Source organism: Sinocyclocheilus grahami, unplaced genomic scaffold, assembly GCF_001515645.1.
Source record: "Sinocyclocheilus grahami isolate Dianchi unplaced genomic scaffold, SAMN03320097.WGS_v1.1 scaffold1265.1, whole genome shotgun sequence".
Taxonomy (NCBI): domain Eukaryota; kingdom Metazoa; phylum Chordata; class Actinopteri; order Cypriniformes; family Cyprinidae; genus Sinocyclocheilus; species Sinocyclocheilus grahami.
In genome coordinates this window covers 50,807-74,310 of record NW_015506444.1, presented here as the reverse complement: position 1 = coordinate 74,310, position 23,504 = coordinate 50,807, and the positions used below count along the sequence as shown (strand labels likewise).

The following is a 23,504-nucleotide window of genomic DNA, read 5'->3' as shown; positions in this document are numbered from 1 at the left end:
ATTGTATCTATTTAGAGTCCAAAAATTATTTTCTCACACTCCATAAAATAGCCCCCTTTTGCTTTTTTAATTTTACAGATAAAGTAAGTGTTTCCATCTTACATATTTCAATTACAATTGCTTTAATTTGTTTCATGCAAATCCAGAATTCCCAAATATAACACATGAAACTGAAATGGGATATTAATCTTGAATATGGCCTCCAATGTCCGGTGTATGTCTTTCCAAAACAGGTGTATAACTGGACATGCCCAGAATATATGGTGATGATTTGCTACTTCTGAATTACAGTGTCTCCAACACCCAGATCCTATTTCACTATGGCACTTTTGCGAAAAATCGAATTACATTTATCCATGCAAATAACCTCCACTGGTGTGATCCTGTGGTTTCCCATTGGGATTTTTATTCTTTCTCCCATTTAATTCGGACTTGTGAGGTAGAATCTGATCTGTAATTTTGAAAACAGTGATAAAATGTGGAGATTACCTTACTAGTAGTATTAGCCCTATATGCCAACAGGAATATCTTCACTAAATCATTCTGTGCCCAATCCCCGCTCTTGTTCACTTTTGAATTAAATTAGTGTCTTATTTGAAAGCATCTAAACAAGTCATGATTATCCAACTTAAACTGATTCTTAAATTCTTGGAAAGTTAAGAAAGTAGTATTTGTTACTAAATAATATGATGTAATGCCTTTCTTACTCCAATTCTTAAAAGATTCATCTAGAGTATTTGGAGTGAAATCTGTATCATATGCACACCATTTCATTATCTTTAGAGCGTCTTTCAAATCATATTTTTTAATCACTGCCCATATTTCTAGGATAGTAGTTATCCATGGATATTCTTTACTTATATATTTTCTTAATAAATGATCATCTGCAATTACTGCTTGACTCAGTATTTCAGAAAAAAAGAGAAATCAATCTGTTTTATAGTCTGGATTGCACCAGCAAACTATGGGCCTTAACTGGGCAACTATAAAATAGTCTTTAAGAGATGGGAGATCCAAACCTCCCCTTTCTTTTGGTAACTGGAATGTTCTATATCAAATTCTGGATTTTTTTTTACCTTGCCAGATAAACCTTATAATCCATTTGTCCCAATCTTTAAATTGTTCTTCTGGAACCTTTAGGGGATGTGTCTGAAATAAGTATAAAATGTTACTCACTGAAAACCGTACTGTGTTCATAAGACAATTCAGTTAATCAGTTGATTCATTCGCAAAATGTGTCTGAATGATACTTTCATAAATTGGACTGATCCTAATCCAACATCTAATATTGTAAAATGAAAATAGTGTATCTCTGTAAACACCTACACAGACTCTGAGAATGCTTTGCAATATATAGATTTTTTTAAACCTAGGTCAAAATTTTAGATTGAGAATATGCCATAAATGTCTGAATCGTTTTAGTGGGTGTTTTTATTATTGAATATTTTACCTCAGTGTTGTTAGTGAAGCTGTTTTTAAACGATATGTAAAAGTGCAAAAAAAGGACAATGCAGTGAATTGAATTGCACATCAAACTTTGTCAACAGGCCTTTTTTTCCACTTTGTTCAGATTGTACAGACCACTCGTCTTGTGGGCCCTGACAACCCTGTGGAGATGATCTACTTTGTGGAAGGAGCTAATGGACAGAGACTTCCCGCCGCAACCACAGCCAGCATGCTCAACAGTCTTGACGTGCAGCATGCAGCGATCATCATGGGATACCGCGTCCAGGGAATATTAGCACAGCGTGAGCATTCAGACTTTTAATTCTTTCAGTTGAAAAAGATCTGTGGGAGAGAACTATATAACATAAAATCGCAGTGAACCAAGACTATAACGATAAAAAACAATGATGAAATGATCATTTAAATGATTTTGATTGATGGTAACATAACCGGCAGTGTTTTTTGTGGTAGGATTCTTTATTTCTACTGCTCTAAACATCAAAGTGGTGAGTTCAGATAGCGTGACATCTCGAGAGCTCTGCCTTTTTATGTAACATTTATATGTGGCAGGCTTACAACTGCATCACCCACAGCATAAACATTAGATTCATTAGACTAAATTTAGAAGCTTCCTGTTGTATAACATCTTAGACCTTTGAATTTTAGCTCAAATCTCCAATTACAGTGTACTAAAAAAACAGGCCAACCCAAATTATGGTTGCTGTCACTGTTGCGGTTTAGTTGATCCAACAACATACAATGTATTGAATTTTATATTTTCATTCAACATATGCTAATAATCAATCTAAATGATGTTTGAGATATTTAACTGTGCATGCTGTTTCTTTCATATTTAGACTGCCATTATATGCTTACTTAAAGTTAATCTTTAAGAACACTAATAATTTAGTAACACTGAATACTAAATATTTTTCATTAAGAAGACTGTAAGATTTTTTTTTTTTAGTTTAAATAGGGTGACTATATTTTAGTTTTCAAAAGAGAGGACAGTGAGGGAAAGATGCACCGTGGTGGTGGGGGCGGGGGGAGATTGAGGGGGGTTAAAGTAGCCCCCAAAGTAGCGCAATGACCATATCCCAAATATATAATAAAATAAAATATATACATATTTTACAGTCACGTTATGTAGATTGATCATAAACACAGCTAAAAGGCTTCTTACCAGTGGTCATCCTTCACAAAACTTAACATCTACCACAGTTTTATCATAGGTAGAATGCAAAATGTTTCAATGCAAGCATTTCAGTCAAATGTAATTTATGCAATATTTCAAACCTTTAACCCATGAGAGAAAATCAATCCGCCTGAACAGTTCAGCTCAATTCCATGCAAAAAAATGAAATTTGGCAACCCTGCATCCAACAGCTGCATTCAAAGTGATTTAATTAGCCTACTCCGCATACTGATAGCGGCTCCCTGATGCGCATAAATCATATTCAATTTTAGAATGTTTGCGGGAGCAAACATGGTCAGAAATTCAGCGGGATTAAGAAATCAGTCCCGTGGGCTTTAATCCAAAAACGCACACAATGAATGGTGACTGTAGAAAGCAAATGCCAAATCCCGGACATTTTGGGCGATTTAGAAATCCCGGCTGGACGCATTTTTTTTTTAGGTCCAAAAAGAGGACATGTCCGGGGAAAAGAGGACGTATGGTCACCCTAGTTTAAAGAAATTAATACTTTTATTTAGTAAGTATGCATTATAGTAAAGCCATTATACAATGTTGTGAGATTAAAATGTATAATGGGTTTCAAAAATTTAAAATAGCCCAACTAATATTAATAAAATGTAATATATCACAAAAAATTAGAATAGCACATCTGTTTTCAACATTGATAATATTGTGACACTGAAAACTGGAGTAATGACTGCTGAAAATTCAGCTTTGCTATCACAAGAAAAAATGCATTTTTAAAAGTTATTTTAAATTGTAATAATATTTCACAATATTACTGTTTTTACTGTACTTTTGTGCAAATAAATGTGGCCTTGATGAGCATAAGTGACTTCTTTCAAAGAAAGAACTTTTTTTTTTTTTTTTACACATTTTTGAACAGTAGTGTACATACTGTCTTTAGTCACAGATATTTATACTTCATTACCCCTGTGTATGTTCAGCTGTGGAAAAGCAGGCCTCGCCTCCCTCAGACACAGAGAAGACCAACACGTGGATAATCGTAGGGGTGGTGGTCCCCGTGGTGGTGGTCGTCATTATAATAACTATCCTGTACTGGAAACTCTGCCGCACTGACAAACTGGAATTCCAGCCAGACACCATGAGCACCGTCCAACAAAGACAGAAGGTGAGAGACTGAAAACGCTGTGTAATGATTCAAATGAAATGTATTCTGGGATCCTGAAGCTCTGTTTCTCATGAGATTTCTTCTTTCTTTCTAATGTAAGGTTCAACTGTCGGTCATGTCGTCATTTTGTTTTGTTTTGCTGATGTGTCAGTGATATTGCTAATCAGTCAGTGGGCTCCTGTGAGTCTGAGCTGCTTATCTCGTCTCTCACAGAGTGACTTAAATGACTCTGTAGCAGGATGCTAGCCAGCTTTGAAAGATCAGAATTGGATATTAGTTGGCTATCCACTACTCTACCTATTTCCACTCTCAGTTATTCTTGGCATTGGAAAGGCTGATTCATTTAGCAAATGAGTTTGTTTAGACAGTTCATTTCAATGATGCGATTCAGTCATTCGTTGAGTCAGGAGTCAAACGTTCCCAGAAGTAGCTGCGTCATTATTATAGTGAAATAAATGTTTATCTATTCTAATGTTTATCTATAACACATTTTTCCAGTATGGGTTGTGTCTAAACTTTCATGCAAATGTAAAAAACTTTAATTGTGTCTGTAGCTAAACTACATATTTTCAAAATTGACCAATGAGTCAGTTTTATGAACGACTTGTCAGTCTTAAGAAAGTGTATTAAGAGTTGAAGAGATGTGATGCAATGGCCCAAATTTTTTAACTTTTACATTTTTAAATGTTATACTTGTTAGATGACTAGCCAATATATATATATATATATATATATATATATATATATATACTGTATTGTTCTATTCTTATTTTTGTTCTATTAAATTATTCTACTCTAACTTTAATTACATTCGATTATTTATTTAAAATGATTCTAATTTTAATTAAATTATATATATTTCAAGCTCACCAAAAATGATAGTTCTGTCATCATTTACTCGCCCTCAAGTTGTTCCTAACCTGTATGAGTTTCTTTCTTCTGTTGAATGCAAAAGAAGATATTTTAAATAATCTTGGTAACCAAACAGTTGCTGGTAGCCATTGAATTCCATAGTAGGGAAAAAATACTATGCAAGTCAGTGGCTACTGGCAACTGGTTACCAACCTTCTTCAAAATATCTTTAGATTTTGTTTAAAAGGGTCATATGTTGCGCATCGTGTGTTTGTGTGTGTGTGTGTGTGTGTGTGTGCGCCTGCGCACGTGTGTGTGTGAGAGAGAGAGAGAGGGAGACAAGGTCACATCACAGTGGAGTCAGCTGTCTTAACTGTGGCTTGTGTACTGCAAACACATACCAGCTTCATCACTGTGTCTGTCACGTGACTCTGTTCCCCTTTCGGGCTTGAACTGATGGTAAAACTAGTGACATTATTTACTGTCTTTACATTTATTTTGAAAGATGAAGCTCGCGATTATGGTAAGGGGCGTTACATTTCCGACGCGTGCTTGCGGTGTTCGGCCAATCACAATACACTGGGTCAGTTGGCCAATCAGAGCAGACTGCGCTTGTCGGAAGGAGGGACTTTGTAGAAAACGAAGCGTTTGAGAGAGGCGGGGCATAGAGGACCTACAATAATGTACAGTATTTGAAAAATAATGTGTTTTTTGAACATTAAAGCATGTCAACATATTCTGTTACATCAAATACACCAAATAATGATCTTTAAAAAAGCATCATATGACCCCTTTAACAGAAGAAAGCAATTCATACAGGTTCTGAACAACTTTGGGGTGAGTAAATGATGACAGAATTTAAATTTTTGGGTGAACTATCCCTTTAAGTTCATTTCATCCTATTGAATCATCTTTAAAGCACCACTTCAGCATCACGCTGCCCTGTTCTTACAATGAAAGTCTTGCTACTGCTGTTGTCACTACTATAACCAGACTTGTCATTCACGAGCACATACACTTGTGGAGTCCCAGCAGTAATGAAGTCAACTGCTGAGCTGGCTGATGGGTTAATGCTCAGCAGTGACGTTCTTTTCCAAAGCAGCGCCCGCTGGTCCTCTCAGTCTGAACGTCTTGATTTAACTACACTCGTATGAGGAGCACATAGTCATTACACGCTTCATATGTGCACACTCACAATCCTCAAGAACTACCTCCACTCTCATCTACATTCTCAACAAGGCCCTTTCTTGGTACTTTAGCGAGGTTCTCAGGTTTAATCAGTTTACATTATTAAATGGCCTGCTTCTCTCTTTGTTCCTCATGCTCTTACTTAAATCAGTATTTCATGGTTTTGACACATAAAGCGAAAGATGCTTAAAAAATACTTATTCTCCAAATTCTATCTTCGCTTACTTACCCTCAAGTCGTTAAAAAAAACTGTTTCTTTCAAATCTTAATCAAGTCTTTCTTTTCTGAGTTTCTTCCTTCTGTGGAACAGAAAAGAACAGAATGTTTCCAAAATCCAGTATGGTTTTGCACCTTAGAGTTCTTCAAATATCTCTTGTGTTTTGCACAAGAAAGTAAGTCGTGCAGATTTATAAATGATGACAGAATTTATTTATTTGTTTATTTTTGGGCAGTGTTTTTTTTTTTTAAAGGAGCAGTAGATCGTTTTTTTTCTATGTTAAAATATTTTGGAATCAAAGTACATTAAGCTTAAATTTGTTAACATTAGTTAGACTGTAAAAATGTTCATTGTTAGGTGTGATACCTGATGCCTGGCTTAACTAATGGTAACTCTATTGTGATTTAATATTTAGTTTGTCTCAGTGATGAAATAGTAAATCATTCAAATGTTGATTTCCTGAACAGAATTCAATACAAGTTAGAATCTATCATCTATTGGCTGTTTAGGGATTGAAGTAGAAAAAAATTTAAATAGGTGTTGCAGTTGCCAAATTATATTTTTAGTCACTTTGGACTAGCATCTGCTAAATGAAATAATTGTAAATATAAATGAACTGATTGTCTTCTGTTACACTGAGTTGTTCTATGCTACTTCCATGACAATATCATTCGCATCTCTAGTTTTTCCACCTGTTTTGCTATTTGTGCTCCTGTAAACACATTGGAGCCAATTTAGAGCTTCTCTCTCTTTTTCTCTCTATCTCTATCCCTCGTTCTTTGTCTAACCCACATCCAATCACATCTTAAATCTCTCGCTCTCCCATGCTTGTTTAGTCCTCATTACAGAAATCCATACCAGTAATCCAGAGGTCAATGACTCCTGTCAAGAGCAAAGAGCGTTTAGATAGTAGTGATGAGGAAGAAGAAGAGGAAGAGGAGGAGGAGGAGGAGGAGGAGGAAGAAGAAGAAGAGGAGGAGGAGGAAGAAGAGGAGGAGGAGGAGGAGGAAGAAGAATATGATGAAGAGGAAGAGAGGAGAGAGAAGAAGGTAGAGGCTGGTAGAGGAGATGTAGTGTACTATAGACTGTAGAATAGTCTTCCAGTTAGTCCCCACACAGGAAGTACAAGATTCCTCTTCCTCTTTGACCTTCAAAGGAGTGCCGTACCAGTCACTGTAAACGTCATCTGTGTTTGGACCATTTGGTAGTTCTCTGTGGACCCTGTTGATATGAGAATGTAGTCTGAATTGCAAACAAGTGACTCTTGAGCTGGTTCTTTTAAATTAATTGACTCACATGAATTGATTCAGAAAGGCTCACAAATGAGTCAGACCAATTCATCTGTCTGAAATGATTTGCTCACTCACTGAATCAGTCGGAGGGGTTACTGAATCAGCATCTGATTTTCTCACTAAATCGCAAGTCGTCATCCTACTGAAAATAAACTAGAATGTTGTACAAATATAGTATGCTAGAATATGCAGTGCCATTCAAAAGTTTGGGGTTGGTAAAGTTTTTTAATGTTTTTGAAAAAAGTCTCTTAAGCTGCAGTTATTTGTTACAGTAAAAATACAGTAAGAACAGTAATACTGTGAAATAACAGTTTTCTATTTAAATATATTAAGTGTTGGTTAATTTATGCATTTATTTATTTTTAGAATTGTGTCCTTTTTACGCCATTATTTGCTGTTCAAAAGAACAGCATGTAACTTACATAGAATTGTAATTGTAACATTTTAAATGTCTTAGCTGAAATAAGTATTTAAAAAAAAAAAACTGACTGACTCCAAACTTTTAAACAGAATTGTTTGATGCCTCCTCAAGTATGAAAAATCACTGTATTCCTTATGATTCCCACCCCTAAATGTGTTAGTAGTACCATCAAAACTAGTGTTGTGTGAATATAGTTGATGTCAACATGTCAGTCACTTGATGGGAACACAAGCAACTTTTTATTATCACCCTCATCCAAATCAGAAACCTGTCAGAAGCATAAGGAAAAAAGAAAGTATTGAGGAAGAAGAAGAGGAGGAGGAAGAAGAGGAAGAGGAGGAGGAGGAGAAAGAAGAAAAGGCCCAAGAAAAACCCAAGAAAGCTATAAAGAAGCCATATAGTATGAGGCCGGAGGTATCTGTACAGTACAGTAGTGCTGACGTGTTTTCTAGAATGCAGCAGTTAGTCCTAGAAACAGTATTTCTATTGCTGATAATCTTCCTTTATGCCAATGATAACTAGCAATTGGGACAAAAAACATGTTATCTCAACAACAGATGCATGCATTTGAATGTGTCAATGATAACCTAACCTCTGTCTCTGGCCATTTGGTCTAAGCCGCAACAGCTTCAACTGTATTGTGGCCTAGATTTGGTTACAGCAGCAATAGAGGCAAACAGAAACGAGATAAGAGCTTGCGTTGTCACAAACAGAATTTGTCTAAACAGCTTCATTTGCATTTGAAAGGGAATGCGATGGGAAACAGAGAAATAGACGTATTCCCAGAAGTTGAGCATCTTTCAGTGAATCCATCTCTATTGTGCAGCTACACATACAGCACGACAAAAGAACCCAGCTTATGCATTTTTCATACGTTTCTGTGTTTTCTGGCAATATATGAAACATAGAATTAAATCTGATCCACTGTGACCCTCTGCACAGTTTGTTTGATCTGGAAAATTATAAAACAAACAACGGTGATTCATCAGCATTGAAGAAACCATTCACCCAAAAATGAAAATCCTGTCGTCATTTACTGACCCTCAAGTCTATATTATTTTTGTTTTCTTTTGAACACATGTCCAGGCTTTTTTCTATATAATGAACATGGATAGTGGCTTTTGTAGAGTGGCCCATATGACTTGTGTGATGAACAGAAATTATTCATTATTAATTTTCCCCTGCATTGGGATTTTGACTGCTGCGACTAGATAATTGAGTCAGAATGAATGACTGAGATTTGAATCTGAACCAACCAATTAATTGGAAAGATTCAACTCAAATCTGAATCTGAATCATTACTTCTCTCTTGAATGCTCCAAGGAAAGCAATGTCAGGATTTTGACTTGATTTTCAGTCTAGGTTCAAGCGAGTAGGAACATAGTGCTGGAGTAATATAAACCTCTTTTGCAGGTTTTTTTTTTTTATCAGTTTTTATCCAGTCTTCATTCACTTTTATTACATTGAAAAAAGTGGCTAGAATATTCTTCAAAAATTCACACAAAAGAAAGTCAGCCATACAGATTTAAAAGTACATAAAGGTGGGTAAACAATGGTTTATTTTGAATCATTTTCATTTTGGGTGGACTGTACCTTTAAATGTCTTTCTTTAAAACTTTGAAAAAAGGTCTTTGAAAAAGCTGGTGTGAATTAGCTTTCTCTGCTGTTGTGTTTGTTCGGTTCATTTAATCTTTCAGAGTGCTGCAGACAGACAGGCTATTACAGCCCTTCTAGCTGGTCTGGCCTGCGGTCAGTCTGCTGACCGCTAATCAAGTGCATCCATTTTGAATGCTCAGTCTTCTCATTGTCTCTTTGAGAGTCAATTACTGTCCTCTTGTTCAATTTATTTGTATGACACGGTGACAATCTGTGGATTATGGAAATTCATATTCTTTCTTTATGCCTTGTGTACATGCGCTTTGACATTGACGTCTCTTAAGACGGCTGGACCAAGGTCTGACCTGATTCTGTCTAGTGTTTGCGAGTAGTTTTAAATAAACATTTAGTCGTTTAACTTTCATCTCTCACTCACCTTTGCAATCCCTCCATTTCCTTCACAAACATCTTTCTGCATTAATTTTGATTCTCCAAATTAACATTTTCCTTTCTCTGGGGTGGTGGTCTTTAGCTGCAGGCGCCCAGTGTCAAGGGTTTCGACTTTGCCAAGCTGCACATGGGCCAGCATAGTAAGGATGATCTCATGGTCATCCAGGAGCCGTTGCCACTTCCTGTGACCGCCAAGGAACAGAGCCCAGCTGAGAACGCAGAGGTGCCCACACTAAAGTCCAAAGCTTCCCGCAATGGCCAGCGGCGCAGGGGCCAGTGAGTCTGATAAATGCTTTTTTTTGATATTCAGGATCAAACATTTTACACATCATTGAGTTTTTGGTAACACTTTACAATGAGGTTCCATTTGGTAACATCATTAGTTGACTACATTAGTTATATCTCTACACTGTAAAAAAAAAATCAGTGACATTTACGGTAAAATACCGGCAGCTGTGGTTGCCAGAACTTCACCGTAAAAAATATGGTGAAAAAACATATGATACTGAAATAATGCAATAAACATTCATTTAACAACATTAGATGTAAGATTAAACCCTAATGTACACAACTGATAAAAAAAACTAAGAAGAAACATGTTATTTCAACCAAAAAACATTAAATATGAAGTGTCATGCAGGGAATTCTGGGAGTGTCAGTTTACGGGTTTTTCACTGTAAATTATACAATGACTTTCTTTTTCACTTCCAAAAACCGTATTTTTAACAGTATTTTGCTGTAAATTACATTAAATGTAATTACATTTATTCACCGTATATAGTATGGAAACTTACTGTTAACCAGTTAACAGGTTTTTACTGTAGCATTTTTACAGTCTTTCACTGTTAAAATCACAATAATCTTTTACAGTGTACAGCATTTTTCATTTTTGGTTGATTTCATTCGTTTTACTAATACATTTACTACATTCCGTTAAAATGACCTAACAGTGAACAATATACATCTACAGCATTTATTAATCTTATTTGTTTTCATTTCTTTCACTAATACATAACTACATGAGTAAACAAACAAAGCATTTACATTTACCTTTCCATTTAGTCATTTAGCGGACAATTTGATCCAAAGCGACTTGCATATTATAGGACAATAGAAGCAATCAAAACCAACAAATGAGCAGTAATATATAAGTGCTGTGACAAGTCTCGGTTAGCCTAGCGCAGTACAAGCAGCAAGGGTTTTGTTTAATATAATAAATAAAAAGAAAACAAGTAGATGGAATGGAAAAAGAATAGGGAACACTAGTGTTTAATTTAAAAATAAAAATTAAACCAATCAAAAGAATAGAAAATAAATGGAGAATGCTAGTGTTAGAGGGCCGTTTTTTTATAATAAATAAAAAGAAAGCAAATGCATGTAATGCATACAATACAGTATTTATTGATCTCAATGTTAATTTAATTTATTTTACCAATGCAATTTTAAAACTATTTTATTAGTTAATATTTACTTAATGCACTAGGAACTAATGTGAACAATGAAAATTCTATTTTTATTCACTTAAACATTAACAACATTAATTAGTGCTCTAAGATTAAGTATTGCTCATTGTTAGTTCATGTTAACTAATGAATAATCTAAAAGGGGCCTTGTTGTAAATTTGACCTGTTTTGAAACCACAATCTAGTATCAAAAAATCCACCTACAATAACAAATTGGTTCCGTTTCGCATTGTGCTGCAGTAACCTCATATTAAAATAACTTGTTAATTTATATAAAGGAATGTAGCTAAGAGTGAGTCGACTGCTGATCAATAGAAAGCTTTTTAAAAGGATTGCATCTCACACTCTAATCAATAGAAGGGTCTTAGAGTTTAAATTACCACAGATCTCATGTCTTGCAAACATTACAAGTACCTGAAACCTTGTTACAAATAGACGGAAGTTATGTAATTCTTTTATATTCCTTACTGCTTAAATGGAATAATCCATATTTCTGGACTATATTAAAAATCAATAAATCGAAAATAAAATAAATGAAAAAAAATAAAACAAATACAAATAAATAAATACAAAAATTCTCATTGTTGTGTCTGTGCATTGGTAACACATACCAACTAGTCTAAGCTAAAAAAATAACCAATCAGAGATAAATAAATTCCTAGTAATTAAGATAGTAAGCCAAAAAGCTGTAGACTAAAAGGGTAGCGAATAGGTAATGGGCTCATGACCATGTCATGAACCTTTGTGTGGTCGCATTAGATCTGAAAGTGCTCTTTAGAAGCATGACAGGATTAGGTCATCGTCCTCTTGCATTTACCCTGGAGACACATGCCTCATCAAAACTGGATGAAGGGTAAATATTGTTGTCTGTCGAGATGAGGATGTCAGGGTTAGGGCGAGTTTGCTCATGTTTGTCATGAATTAGATCCAAGGACAATATAAAGTCAAAAGGAGCATAAATGTAGAAATTCATGTATATTAATTGCGTTCATTATTTTTCCACATTGTTTTGAAACGTGACAAAATGTCTTTTAAAATGTCATCAAAAGCACATTTTGTTGACCTAGATTGGATGGAATAAGGGAAAAAGCATTGTGTTTTCATAGCATGCTTTAGAATTAAAAGACTTTGTTGTGTATTTTGCTTAGGATTTCTCCATCAGAGGGCGACTCCATAGGCAGTGACCCACCCAGCGACAGAGGATCACCTGAGGAGGGCATGAGAACCTCTGGTCTGCCTACCGATCCTAAGCAACCACGTAAAATAGCTGCAAATGGATTAAACGGTAAGTTTGCACACATTTTGACTTATGTTGATGTATTGCATTTTTTTCTCATGCTATTGAATTGCAGAGAGATTGAATCTGGTCCCACGTATTTGACAGTTGCAATAGTGACTCTTGCTCTCTTTGCCTTTGTGTCTCTCTCTCTCTCTCTCTGTGTTCCTCTCTTGCCAAACAGTGCCTGTAGCGATGACCCTCTCTCAACACTTAATTTCTGCTTTACCAGACTAAATAGGCTACAGTCTGACTAGCCAAGAAATGACATGGAATTCAGTCGTAGCACCTCACATCCTCTCTCTCTCTCGCTCCCTGTCTGATGGCTGTTCCCTTTCAACGCCCTTCCCTTACGAAAATCCTTTTCATCCTCCTCTTCTCATGATTACGTTCCAGTGATACCAGTGTTTTCCAAGATAAAATACTTTCTTACCCAGCATTCCACTCAAAGAATCTGGTCCCACGTATTTGACAGTTGCAATAGTGACCTACATAACTGTGATATGATAAATCCTGATATGTACCACAGTATACATGACATCGTGAAGCTGGTAATATACCCCATGGAGGACTGGGAGTACTACAAATAATAAATCAATTGATTAGTTAATAATAATAATAATAATAATAATAATAATATAAATATCATTTGCATGAGGTAGACATTTAGAATTTTTAAGTTAAATGTCTTCTTAAAACTTAAAAAATGTCATTTGTTTAAAAATAACATGTTAATTGTAACAATAAGACAGTGTTTTTATTGTTTACTACAAAATAATTTTTGTTAATTGAAATAAAGATGAAGTAAAATTAAATATAAACATTAGATGAAAACGTTAAACAAAAATTAGTAGTGTTGCCGTGGCAACAAATTAAAATAAGTTGAAGTTGAAGTACTAACATGAAAATTATTAGAAATATTAATTAATAAATAGAAATCTTTTTTTGATTAATTAAAATGACAAATTACTAAAACAAAACTTGAAACGAAAACAAAAGGTGTAAAAATAAAGGTTGATTCAAAATATGAATAAATACTGTTATAATATATTATTAATACTGAAATTACATTGCAATAAAATAAATATGTAACTTTTATATTTAATGACTATAATGCTTTTCTTAATCCATTTCTTTTTACTTAACAAAATGTATTTGGACAGATTACATGTGGGGCCAACCAATGAAATTTTGACAATGTTAAGACACACCCCTTTCGGTTTGTTTAGTTTTTTGTTAGCCATTTATTTTAATGGTGTAGAACATATGAGATATGTTTATGAATTGTTCCTCTCTCTCTCTCGCTCCCTGTCTGATGGCTGTTCCCTTTCAACGCCCTTCCCTTACGAAAATCCTTCTCATGATTACGTTCCAGTGATACCAGTGTTTTCCAAGATAAAATACTTTCTTACCCAGCATTCCACTCAAGCATGCTTTTACATACAACTTATGCTATATTCCATCTCAATAAATCACATCAGCCATCATTTAACTTCTCTCTCTCTTTTAAACTCCCTCCATCCGCTCATCCATGTGTTACTGGCTCACAGGGAAGAATAGAATTGGTAAGAGTGGTGCTGATTTGTACAGTAGCATTAAATTTCATAGTTCTTATTTTTCTTGTTCATATTTGTCTTGAACGTCATCCTGCTGCATTTTTTTTTAAAGCAATGTATGGTCCTCCAGCTCTTTCACATTTTATTTAAAATTAGTTTTTTTTAGAATCAGTAAGACGCTGCCCCCATCTGGTGTGAAATGATATTTGAAAGAAGAGATTCAGATATTTTACATGCTTTCTTTGTTAGTTGTCAGCACATATGAGGCTGGCTTTATTTTAATGGTGTAGAACATATGAGATATGTTTATGAATTGCCCATGACAGCGTCATGTATGAATTTCATTGCATTATAAAAAAATTAAAAAAAAACCTTTAATGAATAAAGATTGATAATGATGAATAAATGGCATTTATTTTAAGGATGAATGGCACAAATACTTTTCAAACAAAGTATTTCAGGGAAAATTGTTATAATATAAAAGCAAAAAATGATTTGTAGATGCCAGTATTATTTGTCTGTGCAATGAAATTAATACAATTGATTATATTCCGATTATTGTTGGGGCCATTATACACAGTAATTTAACAAATAATACTTATAAACAGTAGAAATACAATGATAGTGTATACTGTAAGTCACTTATGCTCCCCAAGGCAGTAATATTTTAAAATATTATTAACCATTTTTAATTTTAATATACTTTAAAATGTAATTGATTTCTGTGATGGCAAAGCTGAATATTCAGCATCATTACTCCCGTCTTCAGTGTCACATGATTTTTCTGAAATCATTCTAATATGCTGATTTAGTGCTCATTTAGTTTTCAATGTTGAAAATAATTGTGCTGTTGTGGAAACCAAATACAATACAGAATTTATTTGAAATGGGAATCTTTTGTAACGTTATTAATGTCTTTACTGTGTCTTTTAATCAATGTAATGCATCCTTGCTGAATAGAAGTATTAAAGTATTTTTGAAAAATGACTGACCCCAAACTTCTGAACAGTCATTTGCACAGTCTGACACTTTCTCATATTCCTTATACTGTAGGTCCACCCCCAATGAATGGCATGGATGAGCCTTTATCTTCAGCTTCCATTTTTGAGCATGTGGACCGAATGTCCCGCCCAACGGATGGCCCTAAACGCCCCCCTAATAAAATCCAGCTCATCGCCATGCAGCCGATGCCAGCCCTGCCTTTACCCAGCCCTACAGCCAATGACAGAGCAGCAGAGAACGCCAAGCTCAACAAAGAGGTATCATTTACAACCCACACATCAAATCCCACTGCATTTCATATGGCTTCTCCTTAGGGACCCATTTAAAACTTCAAGGTCTATATGTTTATGAATTTGATTCACAGCGTCTAAAAGCTCCATCACCAATAATTCTCATTGACTCCAAGATCATTGACTGTTCTTTCTCTTCCAGATCCAGGTGGCTTTAAGGCACAAGTCTGAAATCGAGCACCATCGCAATAAGATCCGCCTGAGGGCCAAAAGGAAAGGCCATTATGACTTTCCTGCTATGGATGATCTCATCGATGGTCTAGGCGACCCCAAAGAACAGGACCAAATCTACCAGAAGGCCCAGATGCAGATTGGCAAGATACTTGATCCAGATATTCACATGCCCTCACTGTACACCGAGCCCAAGAAAAGGTAAAAAGGGCCTGCGACTGATAATTAGACTAATCCTGAACACAGAATTAGGGCCCGTTCTCACCAAATCTGAATTTTCTACACAAAATCATGCCCAAATGCAAAAATGTATCTCTATGAACATCTTAATTATCATACTGTGATGTTCTAGAACTGTTCCATGGGGGGAACAAGCTATACTTGAAAGCTATAACTTGAATATCTAAAGGCCAAATGCTCACTCAAAAGTGTTTGTGTGTGATTTGCAGCAACAGAGGGAAGCGTTCTCCTAAACAGAGAAGGAAACAACAGCTGAACGGTGATCTGACGGATGCTGACCGAGATAGACTCATAACGACAGACAGTGATGGGACATACAGGAAATACCCAGGAGTCAATAACAGTGCATATGTGGTCAGTGTCTGTTTTTCTCTCATGCTGCACTGTACCTCTGCATGTGACTGTGTAATCAACTCCATGCAGTTTATTCCCATTCTTTCCATATGTTTGTAATTCAAAACATTTTGTAATCAGCTCCATGTAGTGAAATAGCAGGTGCTAATTTCCTACATTTTTTGAGAGAATAATGTATAATATTAGTTTGATATAATTTAATTACACTACCGTTATAAAGTTTGGGCTCAGTAAGGTTTTTAAAAAGTTAATACTTTTATTCAGCAAAGATGCTTTAATTTGTTCAAAAGTGACAGTAAAGATTTATGTTAGAAAATAATTATATTTTATAACGACAGACAGTGATGGGACATACAGGAAATACCCAGGAGTCAATAACAGTGCATATGTGGTCAGTGTCTGTTTTTCTCTCATGCTGCACTGTACCTCTGCATGTGACTGTGTAATCAACTCCATGCAGTTTATTCCCATTCTTTCCATATGTTTGTAATTCAAAACATTTTGTAATCAGCTCCATGTAGTGAAATAGCAGGTGCTAATTTCCTACATTTTTTGAGAGAATAATGTATAATATTAGTTTGATATAATTTAATTACACTACCGTTATAAAGTTTGGGCTCAGTAAGGTTTTTAAAAAGTTAATACTTTTATTCAGCAAAGATGCTTTAATTTGTTCAAAAGTGACAGTAAAGATTTATGTTAGAAAATAATTATATTTTAATGCTTTTAAAATTTATATTCATCAAATAATGCTTTAAAAAAATCAGTTTCCACAGTGTTTTTCAACATTGATAATAATAAGAAATGTTTCTTCAGCATTAAATTAGCACATTAGAATGATTTCTGAAGGATCATGTGACACTGAAGACTGCTGAAAATTCAGCTTTGCCATCACAGAAGTAAATTACTTTGTAAAATATATTTAGGTAGAAACCAGTTACCTAAAATTGTAATAGTATTTCATAATCTTACTGTTAGGGTTGGGTACCGTTCACATTTTAACCGGTACGGTATCGGTACCTGAATTTCGGTGCCGGTACCCAGCGGTACCTTTTTTCGGTACTTTACTCTCTGTGTAATTACAAAATAATTTATTTCAGTGAAAAAATAAGTCCAAAAGTCTCCATTTCAACATTTTGAACAATAGGGCCCTACAAACTTTTTCTTTTTCCCCAGAAATTCTTGTTTTAATTTTTCTTAAAATCAAATGAAGGCATTAAACCTTCATTTGAACATTTATTAACATTTAACATTTATTTATAAACATTTATTTTAAATCAAATGAAAATTAAACCCTTTTATTTTTTGTCAAACAAACTGAGGTTTACTGTTGAAATTAATACATGGAAGAAAAATTGTGTGAATATTCCTTTAAAACATTTTTTAATAGGCTAATAATTGTATCTTTTTTCTACAATTAAGTGATTAATCTGGTTGTAATATTTATTTTTATCATTTAATTGTTTTATTTAAATTTGATAGAAAATTGAATATTTAAAGATGTTCATTATACTGTACAAAAGTAATACAAGAGTAATATATATCTGTTACATATTAAACTGTACTTTTATTTTGACAGGTTGCCATGAAGTTTCTGTGTGTATACAGTATGATGATGCTAGTTTTCTCAAATGAAACGTAAAATTCTCACGAAGTGACTCTCACAGCAGCTCTGGAGATTAAGTTTTTGTGTTCATGCCATCATATAGTGAGACCCAGAGACCGGAAATCACCGCGAGAGCATCACGCATGCTTCAGTATTTGTGTAGTAAACAAAACCGCGTTTCCGCCATTCATACATACAGAGGCAAGCGGAACATGCAGGATTCATATTTAAACCGTCTTTTTGCATTTTAATATTCACAAACACTAGTTTATATCGCGATTCGAATTAAGTGGCAGTGGCTACTTTTGATTTATTCGTCCAAAAATTTACGAATTCCGTGGCATTCCACGCTATAGAGTAAATTACGTTTGTATGAATGGACTCCGCAATCCCGTCCGCGTTTTCTAGGAATGTAACCACACTTCAGAAAATTTCATCTTGCCCTGTGTGTTGTTTGAACGAGTTGCAGGGGTGACCTCACTTCACAGGGTCTCTCTTTCTCTCTCTGTAGCGTATGCGCCCAGATGCGTTCTCGGGTACCGAAATTTGGCACCGATTGATTTAACGTGAATCGGTACTCGGTAGTACCGATGCAATTCGGTCGGTACCCTTAAAAGTACTGAGTTCGGTACCCAACCCTACTTACTGTTTTTTACTCTATTTTTGAACAAGTGATTTACTTGTTCAGCCTTATTGAGCATAAATATCTATTTTTATTTTGCAGTCGGACCCAGACCAGGGTCCCGAGCATCATAGTCCGTCCCCGACGAATGATGTGTTCCATGGTCCGATTTCTCCTCCTCCTGGCCACCCTCCTCCACCACCCCCATACCTGCCCCCTCAGCCGTCTATAGAGGAGGCCCGGCAGCAAATGCACTCTCTACTGGACGATGCCTTTGCCCTCGTGTCTCCTTCGTCTCAGGGCAGCACAGCTGGCATCACTCTGCCTGGTGTCGGGCTTAACCCTGGACCCCCACCTGCCTCCAGCCCACCATCCCGTGGACCGCGGCCCTGGGGCCCAGGATACCTGCCCTTGAATCCTTACACAGGGGTAAGAAAAATCTGCTATGCTTGGGTATAGAGATTTGAACAAATTGTTAATGCTAAGCCTTTGGCTCATAAATCGTTCTATACAATTGTGAATGGTGCCTCAAATTGTGCGGTTTGTTAAGGAGAGATGCTATTATTACTTTTCTAAGCGAATAGATGTATGATTTTCCAGAACACATCCTGTCTGGAAAAACCACTAGATGATCCACATTCATGTGATTAAAAAGCACATGATGAAATCTGATGTATTACTGTTTTCTTTATACAGTCCAGCACTTAAATGATTTCCCCTTGTCTAAACCTGGGGTTAAACTAGACGTCACGCTCCATTCACTTCCATTCAGACCGGAAACACATGCATATGTGAAGAAGCTTTGTCTTCCATTGCATACCAAAATTTGGTGTGAACTCTAAGCTGCAAATTTGCTTTTGTTTCTGAATTAAAAATAAAATTAATGCATTTGAAATACAAAACATTTCTGCTCTAGAGGAGATCTGCATGGAGGAATGGTCCAAATTACCAGCAACAGTGTGTGAAAACCTTGTGAAGACTTACAGAAAACGTTTGACCTCTGTCATTGCCAACAAAGGGTATATAACAAAGTATTGAGATGAAATTTTGTTATTGACCAAATACTTATTTTCCACCATAATTTGCAAATAAATTCTTTAAAAATCCTACAATGTGATTTTCTGGATTTTTTTTTTCTCATTTTGTCTCTCATAGTTGAGGTATACTTATGATGAAAATTACAGGCCTCTCTCATCTTTTTAAGTGGGAGAACTTGCACAATTGGTGGCTGACTAAATACTTTTTTTTCCCCACTGTATTGACAAAATCGCCTTTAAAGTTGTCCAAATGAAGTTCTTAGCAATGCATATTACTAATCCAAAATTTATTTTTAATATATTTACAGTAGGAAATTTACTAAATATCGTCATGGACCATGATCTTTACTTAATATCGCATAAAAGAAAAATCAATAATTTTGACCAATACAATGTATTTTTGGCTATTGCTACAAATATACCCCAGCGACTTAAGACTGGTTTTGTGCTCCAGGGTCACATTTAAGTATGTATAAAGCATGTCTAAATCCATTTTTTCTTGCAGATGCAGTGACTAAGTGTACTTGTGATTTCTGGTTATGGGGGTTTGATTCAATCAGCTAATTTGTTGATTTTATTTTGAATATGTTTCGATGTGTGTTAAACCGTACTGGAGTGATTTAAAGCAAACTGGATGCGCTGGAATCACATCAGAAGAACACAGAGTTGGGGTTTTCCACGGATTGAGAATAAACTACCCAGAATGGAAGCTTCATCTGTCAACACTGTGTCCTGAATGATGTATTTCTGTCAGATTGAGGCTTTTTCATGGAAAGGAAAGAGGGGATTGCAAAGGCCAAAATATGAACTGTAATAACTCAAAGGTTGATTTAAGAGTCAAGATGGAGCAGGGAATGGTGTGCTGTCCTTAAGATGGCATTTCCAGCTCAGCTATTTAAAAGCTCTTCTGTTTTCTGGGTCACAGGGTTTATTTAGGCTGATAGATAGAGAAGCTTCGGTTGTGGTGGCACATACAGCTGCTAATGTGTTTCAGACTTAGCAGTGTATTAAAATAAGCCTTTTATGCATTGAAGTGCAGTGGATGTGCAAGAATTATCAACATGTTTAAAGCTCAATGACAGCATGTTTGTGTGTATTCTTTCAGAGATATGCTGAATTAGGTCTGCCACCTTCCAGTGTGCAAGGTTTACTCCATCGGTGAGTACAGTAAGTCTGATCAGGAAGGTTTGTGTGATCTTTGGGAACTGCGAATGACGCTGCCAATCACATTACAGCCTTCACTTGTAGTGTTTACAGCTTTAATGGATGTAATGTGAGAAATCAAGTCAGTTTTTATTAGAGTACAGTGTGGTTTGCTAATAGCTGGGGTCTGATGTCTTTGTATCTCTACAGACAGGGTTTAGGGTCCGGCTACATCCCATCAGGAGAGGCCCTTCCTGTTGAACAGCTACAGTCGGAGTCGCTTTACGCTGGTCGAAGGGGAAACACAGATGAATTGCCCTCCTCTGCCAGGCCACGGCCTGTAGGTGGGACTACAGGTAAGAGCTTAAAGGCTTCAAATGTGTGAGTTTCGTTATATGTCGCAATGTAAAGTATACTATACACAATATGTTGCAATATCAAGTATACTTTATGCAACATACATGTCGGTTCACAGGTGCCCAGCTACATCATTTAACCCATGCTGGTCTGACAGGTCGTGTAGGTGACAGCCGGCAGCCTGGTGGGTTAAACTGGAGCCCGTATCATGAGGACGACAGCAAGCTCGCTAACAACAGAGAGCCTGTAAGTCTGAAATACTCTCCTACTTAGATTTTAAGGGAACAAATAATTTTTTGAAATGGTGTTTAGACTCCTATATTGTGAACATGAAGCTCCATCCTCAGTCCATATAGAATATTTCTTGAAGTTAAGCAAAATTTGAACATTTAAAATGTGAAAAAGTATCAACATAACAATCATGAGAACATTCTGATGGTCATAATCAGTTTTACCACTTATTACACAGCTACTTACCAAATAGATATATAGAAATGTAATAGTGATTTGATTTAATTAGCCATATACTGTTTCGGTACCAGGGATTCTCACATTTTTTTTGATCTAAAATATTTACTTGAAGTACCTCCTCAGATTTTAAGTTAAGATTTCAATATTCACATGTTAATTGTTCTCTGATGTTGGTTAATATTCTTACATGATCTGCATGTAAACAGTATGTTAACTTTTTAGTAAGTGATTTTTCTTTATTATTAATTTTAATTTGACTTTTTTTTTATTAATTAATTATCAGCTTCCAATCAATTCACGAACCCCCAGTTTGGGAAACCCTTCTATATGTATACTGTATACTATCTATAAAATATAAATGTCCATCACAACATCCACATAGAAACAAAATAATTTAATAAAAAAATACTGCAATTTTAATTAACATTACATTAATTATGATTATAAATCGTGGCTTTTATCTGTTATTAGACTGAAAATAAAGTTAAACATCTCTTTAAAAAAATGATGAATGTAACATAAAACTATAACAATCAAAGAATTATAAAACACAAAGCTGAAAAATATATCATGCATGGCCTTTTTGGTAAAAGAAATCTTGACAAACATCATAAACAGGCTTTGGGGAAGAAATAAGGTGCTACATAAAAAGTGTACAAAATATCCTACTTCCATAGCTATTCTCACTCTTTTCATTTTCTAACTTTACTTTAAGAGTCTTTTAAACTCTTTAAACTTCCTTCATTTTTTGTTTAGGTTCTTGGCTCTCTTGACTACACCTCCATCTCTGTATTCCAGACCTCCAGGAATGGCCTGAAGGAGCCATCTGCTGCTCCTGCCCACCTGGACACTCTCGACCTGGGCTACGCTCCCTCTGCTCCCCTGGAGGAGCCTTCCCCTCCCAACCACTCTTCCGCCTCGCTCATCAAAGCCATCCGAGAGGAACTGATGCGCCTCTCCCAGAAACAGGCAGCGGTACCCAGCTATCACAGCTGAGACCTGCCCCCTCCAGCTCCATCAGGCAAAAACTACACTACACTGCACTGTACTTCCCATGGAAGTGGCTTTTTTGAGAGGACGATGACTGTACATCATGTAGCCTCTGCTGCCGCCTGGTGGATTATTCTTTATTCCCATGTTCCTGTTCGGTTTTCCCTCGTTGTTCAAAACATAATCAGCGTCCTGAGACTGAAGAACAATGTTTTTTATCTTCTTTACAGGCGACTTTATAATTTGGTAGCAACTGCTCTATACAGACCGGGATAACAAAGCTCAAATATGGCTGCCACACATTCCTGTGGTCTTCTGTTAGAGGTGTGCGTGTGTTTTTCACATTGTGTTGTTTTTTTGCTGTGTACACTGCCTTCACATTTGAACAATTGTATACCTGGCACTGGCTCTTGTAGATTCTCATCACTGAACGCTGAACTGCTTTTGATACCTTAAATTAATCTCAATGATCTACAAAAAGTTTTTGTTTTGTTTTTATGTTTTATTTCTCAGTGCATCTTCTTCCCATTCACTCATGGTTCTGATACTTTTATCTCCGTTTAATAGCCATCAAGCATTTGCCTTCATAATACAGTATTGAGCTCTACACAGTATTGTCTTATAGTTTAAGGTCCAGTCGTAGTATTTGAAGTAGTTCATCTTCTTATGCCTTTATTTGGTTTGGAATCTACAGGAGAGCTGGACGTACTGTACAGCTGCTATGTCCAGTGCATTGGAGGAAACTGTGTTAACATTAAAGAAATGTTCTAGGTTCAGTACAACTTGACATATTGTAAACCAATAAAAATGTGTTTTCAGTAATGTACTTACAATACAATAATGGACTGGTGGTGAATGAAGGATTCCAAGTTGCCCGCAAGTTGATTGGCTGATTTAAACGTAAAAAAAAAATTTAATGAATAAATAAAAAAGGTAAAGAAATTGTAATTAAATAACAAAATTATTAGAATTTATAATATATAAAATGTCATGAATTCACATTAATTTGGATAAATTAAATTCAGAACTTTAAAAGTTTGAGGTTGGCAGGATTTTTAAAAAAAAATGTTTTTAATGTTTTCAAAAGAAGGCTCTTAAGCTCACTAAGGCTGCATTTATTTAATCAAAAATACAGAC

General features: G+C 35.6%; 1 protein-coding gene across 1 annotated transcript in view; it reads left to right on the top strand.

The window, feature by feature from the left end:
• LOC107568635 (UPF0606 protein KIAA1549-like) overlaps positions 1-23,253 on the top strand; it is a 62,017-nt gene extending 38,764 nt beyond the window's left edge. The window contains exons 11-23 of the mRNA XM_016254607.1: positions 1,571-1,748; positions 3,589-3,773; positions 9,872-10,065; positions 12,401-12,537; positions 14,079-14,093; positions 15,138-15,343; positions 15,519-15,748; positions 15,997-16,141; positions 18,472-18,798; positions 20,512-20,564; positions 20,760-20,905; positions 21,025-21,152; positions 22,134-23,253. Coding sequence (XP_016110093.1) covers positions 1,571-1,748; positions 3,589-3,773; positions 9,872-10,065; positions 12,401-12,537; positions 14,079-14,093; positions 15,138-15,343; positions 15,519-15,748; positions 15,997-16,141; positions 18,472-18,798; positions 20,512-20,564; positions 20,760-20,905; positions 21,025-21,152; positions 22,134-22,373 — 2,184 coding nt within the window. The 3' untranslated portion in view covers positions 22,374-23,253. The remainder of the gene's footprint in view (positions 1-1,570; positions 1,749-3,588; positions 3,774-9,871; positions 10,066-12,400; positions 12,538-14,078; positions 14,094-15,137; positions 15,344-15,518; positions 15,749-15,996; positions 16,142-18,471; positions 18,799-20,511; positions 20,565-20,759; positions 20,906-21,024; positions 21,153-22,133) is intronic.
• Positions 23,254-23,504: the final 251 nt, after the last annotated feature.